The sequence below is a fragment of the Peromyscus maniculatus genome, chromosome 9, assembly GCF_049852395.1.
Source record: "Peromyscus maniculatus bairdii isolate BWxNUB_F1_BW_parent chromosome 9, HU_Pman_BW_mat_3.1, whole genome shotgun sequence".
In the NCBI taxonomy this organism is placed as follows: domain Eukaryota; kingdom Metazoa; phylum Chordata; class Mammalia; order Rodentia; family Cricetidae; genus Peromyscus; species Peromyscus maniculatus.
In genome coordinates, this window is record NC_134860.1 from 49,886,158 (window position 1) to 49,902,461 (window position 16,304).

General features: G+C 40.4%; 1 gene segment (V, D, J or C); it reads left to right on the plus strand.

Annotated features, from left to right (window-relative positions):
• The first annotated feature begins 278 nt into the window (after positions 1-278).
• On the plus strand, positions 279-863 carry LOC107399516 (T cell receptor alpha variable 5-like). The segment is given in 2 exon segments: positions 279-330; positions 490-863. Coding segments are annotated over 2 exon segments (426 nt in total).
• Positions 864-16,304: the final 15,441 nt, after the last annotated feature.

Below are 16,304 nucleotides of genomic sequence, written 5' to 3' on the forward strand. Positions count from 1 at the left end.
CAGTGACTTGCTATTTAGTGTGTCAGAATATCCTGGAGATACAGGCTCAAAGAGGATTGGAGCCGCTGGTTCAGCAGGTAGGAACTGTCCACCAGGTGGCAGAACATCTCTGTTGCTGCAAACTTAACCAAGGGACTTCGACTTCTGAAAGAGCAGCTGCAGTGAGCAGCCTTCTGTGCAGACAACTGAAGAACCTGCAGTGCTGTGGAGGACAGAGGAGGAGAGCTGATCACAGAAGCATCTTGCCTGACTGAAGGCCACAGTCCTCAGGGAGAGCAATGAAGACACTGCCTGGACCTTTTGTCCTGTGCTTGTGGCTGCAGCTGAACTGTGAGTGAGAGCTTTTGGGAAACAAGGCATTTGGCAATGTTCATTATCAGTCTGAGGGGTGGACAGGTTCCTCCAGATTGCCCATAGTCATCCCAGGAAGAAAAGCAAAGTCTGGGGAACGGTGGCCTGACGGTCTTCCTGCTGTTTTCTTTTGCACAGGTGTGAGCAGAGGAGAGCAGCTGGAACAGCAGCCTTCTCTCCTGAGTGTCCAGGAGGGAGACAGCGCCGTTATCAACTGCACTTACACAGCCAGTTCCCCTTCTTACTTCTCCTGGTACAAGCAGGAGCCTGGAGCAGGTCTCCAGCTCCTTATAAATGTTTTTTCAAATGTGGACAGAAAAGAAGAACAAGGACTGATTGTCCTCCTGAAGAAGAAGGACAAACATCTCTCCCTGAACTTCACAGCTGCCCATCCTGAGGACTCAGCCATCTACTTCTGTGCAGCAAGTGCACAGTGCTCCCCAGGCATCCGCTACCTGTGCATAAAACTGAGAACAGGGCTGGAGAAAAACTTAAAAAAAAAATTGAAATAGAAGATTTTTCACCTTGTAATTTTAGTATATGAACATAACCTCAAAGTTAGCTTCAAGTTGACCTGAAAACATTTTGAAGAACATTTTACTTATCATGATTTCCTTTTAAATTAAAGAAATTAAATTTTTTTATTTCATGTATTTGAGTATTTTGTCTGCATATATGCCTGTCTGTCACTTGTGTGCCTTGTGGTGGCTGAGGCCAGAGAGGGCATAGGACCCCCCTGGAGCTGGAGTTACAGTTATGAGATGCCATGTGGGCTCTGGAAATCAAACCTGGGTCCTCTGGAAGAGCAGACAATTCTCTTAAACCTTAGTCTTCTTTTATTCTTTAATATTTCTGTTAAGTATTCCCTTTATTCTATTTTGAAGACCAGATGGCTAAACACCATGAATGATAAACTGATGTGTATTACATGGCAAGGACAGCTGTATAATGCCTTGGCTAGCTAAATTTGGGACTATCTTCGTTTTTCTTACTATATAATCTTTTCATTTCAATTTACTTCTCTCTCTCTCTCTCTCTCTCTCTCTCTCTCTCTCTCTCTCTCCCTCTCCTTCTTTTCTTGTGTGTGTGTTTTGATACAGGGTCTCACTATGTAGCCACTGCTGGCCTGCAACTTGCTATGGAGACCAGACTGCCCTCAAACTCTCAGAGATCCACCTGCCTCTATCTCCCCAAGTGCTGGAATTAAAGATGTGTGCCACCTTGCCCAGGTACTTATTATATAATCTTTAAAATATTCTTTTATTTTTGACAATTGCTTACATGTATACAATGTATCTTATTTTATCCATTCCATGTCCCCCTGTTTGCTCCCCTCAGTGCCTGACACATCTTCCTACCTTCAGGTCTTCTCCTTTTGTTTGCTTACCTCCTGAGTCCAATTAATGCTGTCTGTTGGAACATGACTGATGTTGACTTGATCTTGTGCAGGTACCCATAAATTTAGTGATTTCAAGGATGCTCTGGGCATATCATGTCCAGAAGACAGCATTTTGTAGCACTTCTCCCTATCTCCCGGCCATTACGCTCTTTCTGCTCCCTCTTCTTAGATGCTCCTTGAGCCTTGAGGTCAGCAGTTGATAGAGATGTCCTATTTAGGGATGAGAATCTCAATATTTTGACCAGTTAATGATATCTGTATTGATTTCTGTTTATTGCAGAAGGTGCTTTCGTCAAGGCTTAGCACTAATCTATGGATATACACAAATATTTAGAAGGCAGTTTGCCATGTCCACTTAGTTAAAAATAGTAGATTACCCACCTGTTAGGGCCTATGACCTCCTGAGACATGGCTTTGACCAGGCTTACAATAGCAGGCAAGCATTCTCTGCTGTGAAACAAGTCTCAAATCTAATTAGAAAGTTGTGGGTTACCCCTCAGTCTTCATGCCACTATTGCATCATGGACACATTGTTTTTTTTTCTTGGCAAGTTGGAATTGTAACATTCAAGGTTCACTATTGGATGATACTACAGATGACTTTTCTCCCCCAGCAACCCTCACAGCCAGCAGGGAGGAAGTTATCAAGTCAGCTTGATTTTTTTTTTTTGTCCTGCCACCAAAATGTGTTGTGTCTTCAGCAATTGTATCTCACTATGTAAATATGGTTGGGTGATGATTAGTTTTTTGTTACCTTTACACAAACTGTAGACATCTGGGAAGAGGTAGCCATAATTCAGACAATGCTTCTACCAGATTATCCCTCAGGCAAGTTTGTGGTGGCATTTTTCTCGATTAATGATTGACTGATTTCAGAGGTCCTGGCCCACTGTGGCTGGTGCCAACTCTGGGAAGGTGGTCCTGGCTTGTATAAAAAGCAATCCAAGTGATCCATAGAGAGCAAGATACTAAGCAACATTCCTACAGGGCCTCTAATAGAGTTCCTGCCTCCACATCCCCGGCTTGAGTTCCTGTCCTGAAACTCCTTCAGGATAGACTATAAACTGTAAGATGAAACAAACCTTTTCCTCCCAAAGTTATTTTTGGTCATGCTGTTTATCATAGTAATAGAAAGTAAACTAACACAGTTGACAACCAAGAGAAATGGTAACACCCTAGACTCTTGTGTGTGTGGGGACTGCTAATACTTATTTGAACAGTAACTTTAAGGAGGTATCTATCGTCTAGTACTGAGATTTTCATTTAATAGCTCATGTCTTCTGAGAGGCAGCATTGTTCACTCATGTAGGCTATATCTGTATTCAAACCCCCTATTTAAAAATGTATGTTCTTAATTTGGTATTTGGGCTTGAAAGATAAATGTCCCCCATGGGCTCATGTATTTGGACACTTCATCCCCAGTTGGTGGTGCTGTTTGGGGAGGCAATGGACCTTTAGGAGGGAGAGTCTTGCTGTGCAAGTGCGTGACTGGGGGAGGCTTTGGGGTTGTACACCCTGCTTTCACTTTCTGTTACCTCTCTGACTTTTGTGTATGGATGAAAACATGATCATCCCGTGCCCTCTTGTCACCGTCCCACATTCTATGACTATTGCCATGCTTTCCTTGTCATGATGGACTATATATCTCTAGAATGACAAGTCAAAATAAACCTTTGTTTTCTTTAGCTAGTTTGGTTAGTGTTGTATCATAGCAACAGAAAAGGAACTGATACAACTAGCTTAAAAAGAGGTGAATTTCTACAAGTGTTTTTCATACATCCTTAGTTTATTCCAAAGTATTTTGTTTTGAAGACAGTGTACATAGGATTGTTTCCTTGATTTCTTTCTTAGTAGAAATATTTGTCATTATTATATAGGAAGGCAACTGATTTTTGTGCATTGATTTTGTATTTTGGTACTTCACTGAAAATGTTCAAAAGTTCTATGAGTTTTCTAGTGGACCCTTTAGGGTCTTTTATATATAGATTCATGTCACCTGCCAATAGAGACACCGACTTCTTCCTTTCCAGTTGTATTCTTTTGCTGTCTTATTTGTCTTATCTCTATAGCTAAGACTCTAGTACTATATAGAATAAAAGAGGAGGATATGGGTCTCTTTGTCCTGTTCTGGATTTTAGTGTAAAGGGTTTGATTTTAATATAATGTTGGCTGTAGATTTGTAATATGTAGCCTATATTACACAGAGATATGTTCTTTCTATTACAAATTTCTTCAGGACTTTTAACAGTAAGAGAGGTTGGATTTTGGCAAAAGTCTTTTCTGTGCTCAGTGAGATGACCCTGTGACTCACCTATCCTCAAGTCTATTTATGTAATTTATAACACTTGATGATTTATGTATATTGAACATTCAGTGAATTTGTGAAATAAAACCAACTTGATCATGGTGAATGATCTTTTCTATGTGTTCTTGATTTCAGTTTGCAAGTATTTTATTTTAGGAATTTTTGTGTCTTGGTCCATTAGGGAAATTGAGCTGTCATTTTTCCTTGTTATACACCTGTTTAAATGTTTTATTTTGTGTGGGCTAATTTTGGTAAGTCACATGCATCTAGATATTCATCTATTTTTAAGGCATCTAAATTTAGTGGAATATATGTTTTCAAAAAAAAACTAATGATTTTTTATGAATTTTATTAGTATCCCCTTTCATCCTCTCACTCTTTCTGGTCAAGAGAGCTAAGAAGTTGTTAATCTTACTTATCTGTAGCTTGAGACTTTCTCTCCAGCTCCCACCAAGTCCTGGCAGTCCGACAGCCCACTTATAAAATAAATATGCAGATGCTTATATTATTTAAACTGTTTGGCCTATTGGCTCAGGCTTCTAGCTATCTAGTTCTTACATCTTAAATTAATCTATTTCTATAAATCTATACCTTGCCACATGGCTTGTGGCTTACTGGTATCTTCACATGCTGCTTGTCATGGCGGCGGCTGGCAGTGTCTCTCTGACTCAGCCTTCCACTTCCCAGAATTCTCCTTTCTCCTTGTCACGCCTATACTTTCTGCCTGGCCACTGGCTAATCAGTGTTTTATTTATTGACCAATCAGAGCAATTTGACATACAGACCATCCCACAGCACTTATCTTTTCAAAGAACCATCTATCTGTCTCACCGATTCTCTGTTTTTTCCTTCTCATTCCATTATTTATTCTTTGATCTTAATATTTTCTTTCCATCTTCTGATTTGGGGTTTGGTTGATTCTTCTTTTTGGGCACATCATTAAATTATTTATTTATGGTATCTCTGATTTCTTTTTATTATTTGAAACAATTTAAAAAATTTAAAATTTATTCTTCTCTCCTATATTACATCCTGACTGCAGTTTCCCATCTTTATTTCCTTCCAGTCCCTCCCACCAACCTCCCCTCTCCTCCAGATCCACTTCTCCTTCCTTTCCCTTCAGAAAACCTTCCAGGGATATCAACCAAATATGGCATATTAAGTTGTAATAAGACTAGGTATGCTCCCTCTTATTAAGGCTGGCTGAGGCAACCAAGTAGGAGGAAAAGGGTCTCAAAAGCAGATGAAACAGTCAGAGACCCCCCCTGCCCCAACTATTAGGAGTTCCACAAGAAAACCAAGCTAAGTAACGGTAATATATATGCAGGGAGTCTAGGTCAGACCCATGTAGGCTCCCTGATTGTTGGTTCCATCTCCGTGAACCCCTATTAACCCAGGAGAGTTGATTCTGTGGGTTTTCTTGTGATCTTGACCCCCCTGGCTTCTACAATCCTTCCCCCTCTTTCACAGGTTTCCCTGAGTTTTGTCCATCCAATATTTGGCTATGGGTCTCTGCATCTGCTCCCATTAGTTGTTGGATGAAACCTCTCTGATGATAATTATGCTAGGTTCTAGTCTACAAGTATAGCAGAATATCATTAGGAATCATTTCATTGACTTTTTTTCATTTCCTTTTCTATTCTTTTTCTACTTTTTTTGCCAGTTGTTTGTGGTTCTATTCTTGGTCTTTGGGCTTTCCAGCCTCTGATTCCTGGCCCCCTAGGCAATGTCGGGCGTGGGTTCCCTCTTGTGGCATGGCTCTCAGGCTGGATCAGTCATTGATTCGCCACTCCCATAAGTTCTGTGCCATCTTTACCCCAGCACATTTTGCAGCAGGGCAAATTGTAGGCTGAAGGTTTTGTGGCTGTGTTGGTGCCCCAATCCCTCCACTGGAAGCTTTGCCTGATTATAGAAGATGGCTACTTCAGGCTCTGTATCCCACATTATTAGGAATCTTAGCTATGGTGACCCTCATTGATTGCTGAGACTTTCCCTTGCACTAGGTTTCTGCATTTCCTCCATATGCTCCCCAATTCCAGTTGTCTCTCTCATTACTCTCCCTCCATTCTCCTCCCACCTGGTCTCTCCTATTCCTGTCCTCTCCTGCCCACAGTCCATCTGCGATATCTGTTCTATTTCCCCTTCCTAGGGAGATTCATGCCTTCACCCCTTGAGTCCTTCTTGTTACTTAGCCTTTCTGGGTTTGTGTATGGTATAGCATAATTATCTTTTATTTTATATCTAATATCCACTTACAAGTGAGTATATACTATGTTTATCTTTCTGGTTCTGGCTTACTTCACTCTGGATGATTATTTTCTAGTTCTGTTTGTTTGTCTGCAAATTTTATGATGTATTTTTTTTAAAATTGCTGAGTAACACTCCATTGTGCAAATGTACCTCGTTTTCTTTATCCAATCTTTGGTTGAGGGACATCTAGGTTGCTTCCAGTTTCTGGCTATTATGAATAAAGCTGCTATGAACATAGTTGAGCAAATGTTCTTGTGGTAAGATGGAGTGTCCTTTGGGTATATGCCCAGGAGTGGTATAGTTGTATATTGAGGTAGATCGATTCCTAGTTTTCTGAGAAACTACCATATTGATTTCCAAAGTGGTTGTACAAGTTTGTACTTCCACCAGCAATGGAGGAGCGTTCTTCTTGCTTCACATCCTCAACAGCATGAGCTGTAACTTCTGTTTTTGATCTTAGCCATTTTGACAGCTGCAAGATAGAATTCAAAGTCATTTTGATTTGCATTTCCCTGATAGCTAAGGATGTTGAATATTTCTTTGTTTCTCAGACATTTGAGGTTTCTCTATTGAGAATTCTCTGTTTAGATCTGTATCCCATTTTTAAATTAGATTGTTTGGTTTGTTGATGTCTAGTTTCTTGAGTTCTTTATATATTCTGGAAATCAGCCCTCTGTCAGATGTGGGGTTGGTGAAGATCTTTTCCCATTCTGTAGGCTCTCATTTTGTCTTACTTACTGTGTCCTTTGCCTTACAGAAGTTTCACAGTTTCATGGGGTCTCATTTATTAATTGTTGATCTTAGTCTGTCTATTGCTGTTCTCTTCATAAAGTTGTCTTCTGTGACAATTGTTCAAGGCTATACCCCACTTTCTCTTCTATTAGGTTCAGTGCATCTGGTTTTATGTTGAGATCTTTGATCCACTTGGACTTGATATTTGGGCAGGGTGATAGATATGGATCTATTTGCATTCCTCTACATGTTGACATTCAGGTAGACCAGCACCATTTTTGATGGTGTTTTCTTTTTTCCCAGCATATATTTCTGACTTCTTTATCAAAAAATCAGGTGTCCATAGGCATGTGGATTTATGTCTGGGTCTTTGACTTGACCCAGCTGATCAACCTGTGTTTTTATGCCAATACCATGCTGTTTTTATTACTATTCCTCTATAGTAGACCTTGAAATCAGGAATAGTGATACCTCCAGAAGTTCTTTTATTGCACATGATTGTTTTAGCTATCCTTGGTTATTTATTTTGTTTATCCTTGGTTATTTTTATTTTGTTGAGTATTGTTCTTTCAAGGTCTGTGAAGAATTGTGTTGTAATTTTAATGGGGATCTCATTGAACCTATACATTACTTTTGGTAAAATGGCCATTTTTACTATGTTAATCCTACCATTCCATAAGCATTGTAGAGCTCTCCATCTTCTGATGTCTTATTCAATTTCTTTCTTCAAAGACTTGAAGTTCTTGTCATACAGGTCTTTCACTTGTTTGGTTTAAGTTACCCCAAGATATTTTATATTAATTGTGAGTATTGTGTAGGGTGTTGTTTCTCCAAATACTTTCTCAGCCCATATGTCATTCTTATTTAACTCATTTTTTTGAGTTAATCTTGTATCAGCTACTTTGCTAAAGGTGTTTATCAGCTGTAGAATTTCCTTGGTAGAATTTTTGGGGTGGCTTATGTTTATTATCCTATCATCACATTTGCTTTCTTCAGAGTCTGATCATCTGCACGTGGGCATTTCTCTCATTCCTGGGATCACACAACTTTCACTATGCTCTTCCCTGATCCTGTTTGTTTTATTCAGATCCCTGTATTTTAGTCTTCTTCATTAGAGTGTAAACCTGTGTCTCCTCCCCTTTTATGTGTTCATACTACTCAATTTCAGGAAAAATTTAGTCAATGCTCATGGATTTATTTTTAACTAAATTATAGAAATCTAATAAATAGCACATGATAAGGAATATCAGCTTATTTAGAGGTTTAATCTCCATGATGTATCACTTTAAAAGTGGTTCATCTTTAACTCCAACTCCATCTCGAATGCCATGTCTTTTTTTTTTTCATTAAGAAATTTTCTACTCACTCCACAGGCTATCCACAGCCCCCCTCCCTCCTCCCACTCCCAGCCCTCTTTCCCAAGCCACCCCACATCCCCACATGCCCCAAATCGAGGTCTCCCATGGGGAGTCAGCAAAGCCCAGCACACTGAGCCTAGGCAGGTCCCAGCCACTCCCCACTGCACCAAGGCTGTGCAAGGTGTCACACCACAGGCACTGGATTCCAGAAGCCTACCCATAGACCAGGGACAGATCCTGATTCCCCTGCCTGGGTGCCCCCTAAACAGTTTGAGCCAAACAACCGTCTTCTGTATCCAGAGGACCTAGTCCAGTCCCATGGGGGCTCCACAGCCACCAGTCCACAGTTCATGGGCTTCCTCTAGTGTGGTCCATCATCTCTGCACGTCCTCCCATCATGATCTCGACGTCCCTCACCTGCAATATTTCTCCTGCAGTATCTCTCCTCTCCCTTATCAATTGGATTCCTGGAGTTCAGCCTGGAGCCTGGCCATGGATCTCTGTATCTGCCTCCATTTGTCACTGGACAAAGGCTCTATGATGACTCAACTGTCATGTCTTCTGACCATCTTGCATTTCCTCCATCAGGAACTAAAGGAGTAAAGGGGGTTGCTTTTGTGTGACATGTGGAGTTATGGCCTCAAGTCACCTTTGCTGATGGTGTTGGTCCACTAGGGGGCACTGCAGGCTTCCCAGAGTTGACATTCTGAAGTGCCTGAATGGTTGGGCAGTTAAAAAGACCAGAGAATATGTGAGGCTGTCAGTCACAGACAGCAAAGTTTATTCCTGGTTGTTAGCTGTGCTGTTCTGTGGAACTATAAACGTAGAGGAGCCTGGAGATCCACTGTGAGGATGATTCCATGAGGAGAGGTAAGGAAATAGAATTTTACTGGACAACGTGAAGTCTGAAATTCAATAAAAATCATCTAACTCAGTGACTTCAAGTTTTAACATTTTATGATGAAAATCCCCAAAGTTCACTGACCAAGAAATTATTCCTATACTTGTGATAGCCAAACTTTTCATTGTCTTCTCTCAGGATATCAGGAACACAAATAATTAGTTGTGGGGAGGAAAAATAATCAAGCACAAAAACAGAAGAAGAATATATAGAAATATAGAGAACACTACTGAACTTGAGCAGCAATGTGTGGGTCTGCTGGGTGCAGGGAAGAGACTGTAGAAGAAGAACAGACATGGAAAATAAATCAGGGTGAATGCTATATTTATAACCTGATTGTTTTAACAAATGAAAGTTTCATTAGAAACATTTTTTTTTGCAGATGGTGATCTGCTGATTTCAACAAAGTGTATTTATTCCCCAACACAAATTGCACTCCTTCAAAGAGTTTTAGTTTATAAGAATTTTCATACAACTGATTTCTCAAATTCTGTCAAATTATGGAATTTAAGAAATGGCTTATTCTCTCTTCTTCTATGCTGTGTGATGTACGGAGACTTCAGCTCTTTCCTGATATATCATCCCCTCCTTCTCACAATTTCTCTCAAATGTCTCTTACTTTGTTACAAACAAACAAACAAACAAACAAAGACAACCCAACCAACTCTCTTTAGTTTTGAAGCTGTAGATGACATAGCTTCCTGTTCCCTGCAGGGTTTTCATCCACAGCTAGGGAGCAGTTATTGAGGCCTCACTGGGCTGCTGTGGGTGGGGTTTTCCATCAGGATGAAAGAGCTCAGATTTTATTGGTGCTCAGTGGGTGAGGGAGAGCCTGCTCGTGGTTGGAACTAAGTTAGACACCGTCTGGAACTGGGGTGAAGGAGTCTCAGCAGTTTGACAGGATCCATGGAGAGGAGCCTGGGAGCTGTGCTGGGGCTGCTATGGGTGCAGGTTTGCTGTGAGTTGTGGCTCTCCCAGATGGGTTAGGGGTGTTCCAGAGCTGCCAGCGGGAGGGGCAGAACACAGGTGACCCAAAGCTCCTCATGACCTTCTCCTGGGATATCTGACAGAGTGGAACCTGCCGAAGGATTGTCTGTCATGTGGTTTGTTTTCTTTTCTCTGAGCAGGGGTGAGAGGGATGCAGGTGGAGCAGAATCCTCCAGCCCTGAGTCTCCAGGAGGGAGCCGGCTCTGCTCTGAAATGCAATTTTTCTACCACCATGATGAGGGTGCAGTGGTTCCGACAGAATCCCAGGGGCAGCCTCGTCAATCTTTTTTCCCTGACTTCAGGAACAAAGGAGAATGGGAGGTTAAAGTCAACATTCGACTCCAAGGAGCGCTACAGCACCCTGCACATCAGGGATGCCCAGCTGGACGACTCAGGCACCTACCTCTGTGCTGCTGAGGCACAGTGCTCCCATCAAGCCTACAGCCTGGCCCCAAACTGCAGCTGTGTGTGCAGCCCTGCCACAGGGAGACTGTGCAGGAGGCTTTGCACAGATGTGGGGTTTCCAATTTATGCTGCATCTCTGTCCTCTCCACTAACATAGACAGTTCAGGATTGCTGTTTCCCATCAGTGCACCCTTTCCTCACAGATTCCCATTTTCAGGAAGAAGTTCTCATGAAGAATACTGGGACAACTGACAAAGATGACAAGGTTCACAGTGCTGTCAGGTAGACCCACTGCACAGTGTTCACTGCTCTTCAATCATTGCTCTACAAAGGCATCAAACAGAAAAGAGATTATTCAGTGTTTCAGTCAATTGCATATCTTTCAATTATCAGAAGAATGGGACTTTGATTAGTTTTTTTGAGAATTTCATATAATGCACTTTGATCACATTCAGTTCTCCACCAATTCCCACCAGTTCCAACCCTCGTCCTTACTTTTCAGCTTTTCTTTGGTTTCTGGGGAAAAAAACAAAACTTTCAAGTACTGTGTGTGTTGTCCTTATCTCATGGATGTGTGATCTTCCCTGGAGTGTGGTTGACCTACTGGGGCCATGCCCTTAAAGAAACAGATTCTTCCTCTCTTAGTAGCTATCAGATGTCAACATGTACTTAGTTAGGGGTGGGATTTTGTACTTATACCCCATGCTGGAATTTTGTGTAGTTTGAGCTTGTGTGGGTCTTTCTGTGCTATTCCAACTGTTTTGAGTCCCTATAAATTAATTTTCCATGCAATTGAAGACTCAATTATAAAATGCATCAATAAGTATTCAAATTACATTGGTTTGAATGAAAATTGCCCTCATGGGCTCATATATTTGCAGGCTTTGTCCCCAGTTGATGAACTATTTGGAAAGCATTAGGAGGTGTGGTCTTGTTGGAGGAAGTGTTGGAGGAGGTGTGTCACTGGAAGTGGACTTGAGGTTAAAAAGCTCACACCTGCCCCAGTGTCTCTTTCTCTCTGCCTGCTGCCTACTGATCAGGATGGGAAAACGCTCAGCTACTTCTTCAGGACCATGCTGACCTGCTGTCATGCTTCCAGTAATGATGATAATGGACTTACCCTCTGAAACTTTAAGCAAGTCCCGAATTAAATTTATTTTATAAGTTGCTTGGTCATGGTGTTTCTTTTTTTTTTTTTTTCTAGAAATTATTATTTTGTATTTATTTATTTATTTTTCCAACACAGGCAATTTATTTTGTTCTATTCATTCACAGTTAATACAGAAAATACTTGGAAACATTTCCATATAATATTTGACACAGAAATCATCAAATAGAAGTATACAATGTTGATAGGAGGCAGTACATTTATAATTTATAACCCCAAATGTATTTATAAATTAGAAATGGAAAGATCTACAAATGAAATTATGAAGGTTCACCAAAGTCATTTAATCTGTCAGTTTCTCATTCATTTTTATGTCTTAATAATATTCTATTGTATGAATAAGCCACATTTTATTTCTCTCCAGTATTTGATAGCTATTTGAGTTGTTTTAACTTTTTTACTATTAGCAACACACTGCTGTAAACCTTCATGTACATGTTTCATAGGTGCACATTTTCAGTAGTTTGAGGTTATATTCCTAAGGGTAGAATTGTTGAGTAACAGAGTAACAATGTTTTGCATTTTGACCAACCACCAGACTGTTTTGCCAAAGTGGCACACCATTTTACAATCTCACCAAATCCTTGTTTTTAAGGCTCTGATTTTTGTACAAAAGCATTCAATCATTCTGTCAGACCAAACCAGGAAAAGTAAGCTATAGTTCAGAGCTGTTCTATTCCATTTACTATGCAAAGCCAATCTTGGCGTTTGCAACTCTCAGCCCTTTTGAGTAGTCTTGCAGTGTTCACCTTTTCCTCCACCACTTTTTTTTCTTCTTTTTTTCTGGTTTATTTCTATCTATTACAAATGTTTAAAAAATCCTCCATCAACACTGCTGATAGCAGCAGAACCTTGAGAAATATACCTTTGGTTTGCCTCAGAAAAGGAACACATATTGTACTGTAAAGTTTATAAAATTGGCGCAAAACATTGTAATAATGTTACAATACCAGTTTTAAGAGTTCAGTAACTAATGGGGAGACGATGGGATACATGCAGAACTGTGAAAGAGATCTCACTTAGCCAGCTGTACACGTAGACTATAAATCTACATTCAGATCATTTCTGAACTAAGACTATCATCTCAGTTTATCTGTTGAGGTCAACCAGGAAACCCTAGAATATACCTTGATTTTTGCAAAAAAACAAAATAGGGGGAGGGGTTTCTTCAGCATTTCAGTCCACGAGTAACAGTATCCTAACAGGCAAAGTGTTCTCTCACTGTCAACATAGAATGAACTGCTGCTGGAGGTCAACTTGGGCTTTAATTTGCATTAGCACTTACATGCATAGTAGTCCAAGTTGTTGACCTCATGACTTTAAAAAGTAACTCTAAAAAAGTAAAATGGCCCTTCTTGGAAGACTAAAGAAAGACATCCAGCCACAGTTGTAAAAAAGTCTCATCAAAACAATATACCCTTTTATGAATTACGCCTCAATTAAAAAAAAAATATATGGACTTACCCTCTGAAACTTTAAGCAAGTCCCGAATTAAATTTCTTTTATAAGTTGCTTGGTCATGGTGTTTCTTTATACCAACAAACAGTAACTAAGACACAAATAATGAAGTCATTTTTACTTTATCAGATTTCCACAACTTACAAAAATATCTGAGAAAGTAATATTTCATTAAAATACAAGTTTATGTTCACAATAAAAGAAGACTTACACCAAACTCATTTGTATTAGGAGTTAAATCATTTCAGAAACAGTGTTCTACTAAATCATCAAACCTAGATTTAATAAAGTCCGTGTCTTCAACTATTCATCAGATGTGTGTGCTGCTGTTGCACAGTACATAAAATAGCTCTAAGAGCTCAAGTGTCAACTTTGTTATTTCCCACATTCAGAAATTGTCACATGTTCATTTTGCAGTTTTACATTTCTGAGGAGCACCTGACATCATCCGACTATATAACTTGAAAAGGAATTTCCTAAAAGAATAATATTATAAACACTAGCGAGTGAAATTGTACAGAGTAAGCCTAGAAAAGTTACAGGATCTCATACATCATTGCACCCAAACCCAAGATACACTAACAGAGCAATGTCAGTATTTTTTTTACTACAATTTTTATTATTTTTTGAACTGTTTATACAATATGTATTGATTATATTCTTTCCTGTCTCTCTAATCCTCCCTACTTGCCTAAAACCAAGAAGACAAAACAACTTCCCTCCAAAAACAAAATCCCACAACAGCATAACAATAACAATAACAACAAAAGCATACACACAAGCATGTTTGTGTTGGTCAGCTACTCCTGAACTTGAGGTCTTCCCTGGAATGTGGTTAAAATACCTATTGTCACTCCACTGGAGAAAACTGATTTTCCTCTCTCAGCAGGTATCAATGACAAAAGGTTTCTGGGTTAGGGATGGGACTTTGTGTCTATTCCCCATCTCTGTGCTGACTTGGATTTGTTCTGGTTTTGTGTACACTGTTACAGTCTCTGTTAGGGTGTATTTGCATCAGCAATGTCCTTTCAGAGAATATTGTTCAGAGACAAGTAGATGGAGTGTAGTGAATTCAGAGTGGTTAGGGTAGTGCTGGCCTGTAATCTCAGCACTTGGAAAGCTGAAGCAGGAGAATCATAAGTTAGAGGCCAGCCTAGATTTCATAGCAAGATTTATCTTCATTCAATGAGATGGAGTGTGTCAGCTCCTCCAAAAGTAAGTGAAAGCCCAGAGGTAATGCAGAAATGGTTGTGTTGCACCCTAACTTGATGCTATCTGAATGTATTCTAACCTTAGACCAGCCTTTCTGCAATGCTCTCTGTAGGGCTTGTGCTGTACATGCATCAGCTGTCATCGGCACCCAACTGTAGCAGGCTTTCTTTGCCCGCCAGCCTGCAAATCATGATAAGGTGACTTATTATTAATTATGAATGCTTGGTCTTAGCTTAGACTTGTTTCTAGCCAGCTTTTTTTTTTTAAGCTCATTAACCCATTTGTATTAATCTATGTACCGCTCTGAGGCTTGTTTACCTCATGTATGTACTGTTCATCTTGCTATCCTGCTTCCTCCATGTCTTGCTTGCTGGTTGGCCAGGCTGCTCTGCTGTGGGATGTTCTGTATGTCCTGTGGGAGCCTGTTCTCAAGTTCCTCATGGCTTTACCCAGCAGGTCTGCATAGAGGATGATTAGGACCACGGGCCTGAGTGCAGGTGTCTGAGATGGTCTGTACTTGGCTGTGTTGGGGAATGGTCTGTATGTCAAATTGCTCTGATTGGTCAATAAATAAAACCTGATTGCCTATGGCTAGGCAGGAAGTATAGGTGGGACAAGGAGAGAGGAGAATTGGGGAAACAGGAAGAAGGAGGGGGAGACACTGCAGCCACCACCAGGACAAGCAACATGTAAAGACTCCGGCAAGCCATGAGCCACGTGGCAAGGTATAGATTTATAGAAATGGGTTAATTTAAGATATAAGAACTGTTAGCAAGAAGCCACGGCCATACAGTTTATAAGTAATATAAGTATTTGAGTGATTTTTTTATACTTGGATTGTGGGACTGCGGGGCTTGGTGGAACCTGGAGAGAAGCTCTCCAGCAACACTGCTCTGGATGGTTCTCCCTCTCTTTCTCTTTCCTTCTCTCCCCAGAACCTAGATTCCTCCTCCTACTTATTCTCTCTGCCTGCCAGTCCCACCTATCCCTCTCCTGCCTACCTATTGGCCATTCAGCTTTTTATTAGAACAATCATGTGTCTTAGGCAGACAATGTGAAACAGCATCATATCTTTACATAATTAAACAAATGCAGCACAAACAATGTAGCACATCTTTACATCATTAACAAAGGCAGGAAAAACAAATGTAACACACCTTCATGTAGTTAAAGTAATACTCGGCAGCATAGACAAATGTAACACATCTTTACATAGTTAGAATAATATTCCACAACATCTGTGGGCTTAAGGGTAAGTATTTAGAATGTGGTTATGGATTACACTGGCTTAGGAAAATGACAGTGGGAAGTTCTCTTTTAGAGTTTCTGCCCTCTCCAGCCATGGGTGGTTGTTGAAGTTGACAGTACCCTCCCATTGAGTGGGCTGTAAGCCCAATTCAATGGATGTTGGTTACCTCCAAGATAAAAGTGACACTATCGATTTGGATGCTGGTCATTTTTGTGGCTCTTAGGTATTACAGCTGGATAGGACTATTGTCTGCTATTTTCCTTGGATGGTTTCGGAATATCTCTAGATACTATGAGAGTCCTCAGGAAATAGACTGCTAGGTCAGTTGTAGCACATTCTTCCAAGTCCTATGTCCAAAGTGTGTAACATCTTTAGGAATAGGGACTTATCCTTTAGTTTGTGAATCAACTAAAGACAATAGCAATAGTCTATGTTTTTTGGGAGTCCTGTCTTGGGCTGTCCTGACTGAAACTTGAAATGAGGTTTCTCATGCCAGGTGTTATGCTAAACAGTCTATGTATGGCTGTAAG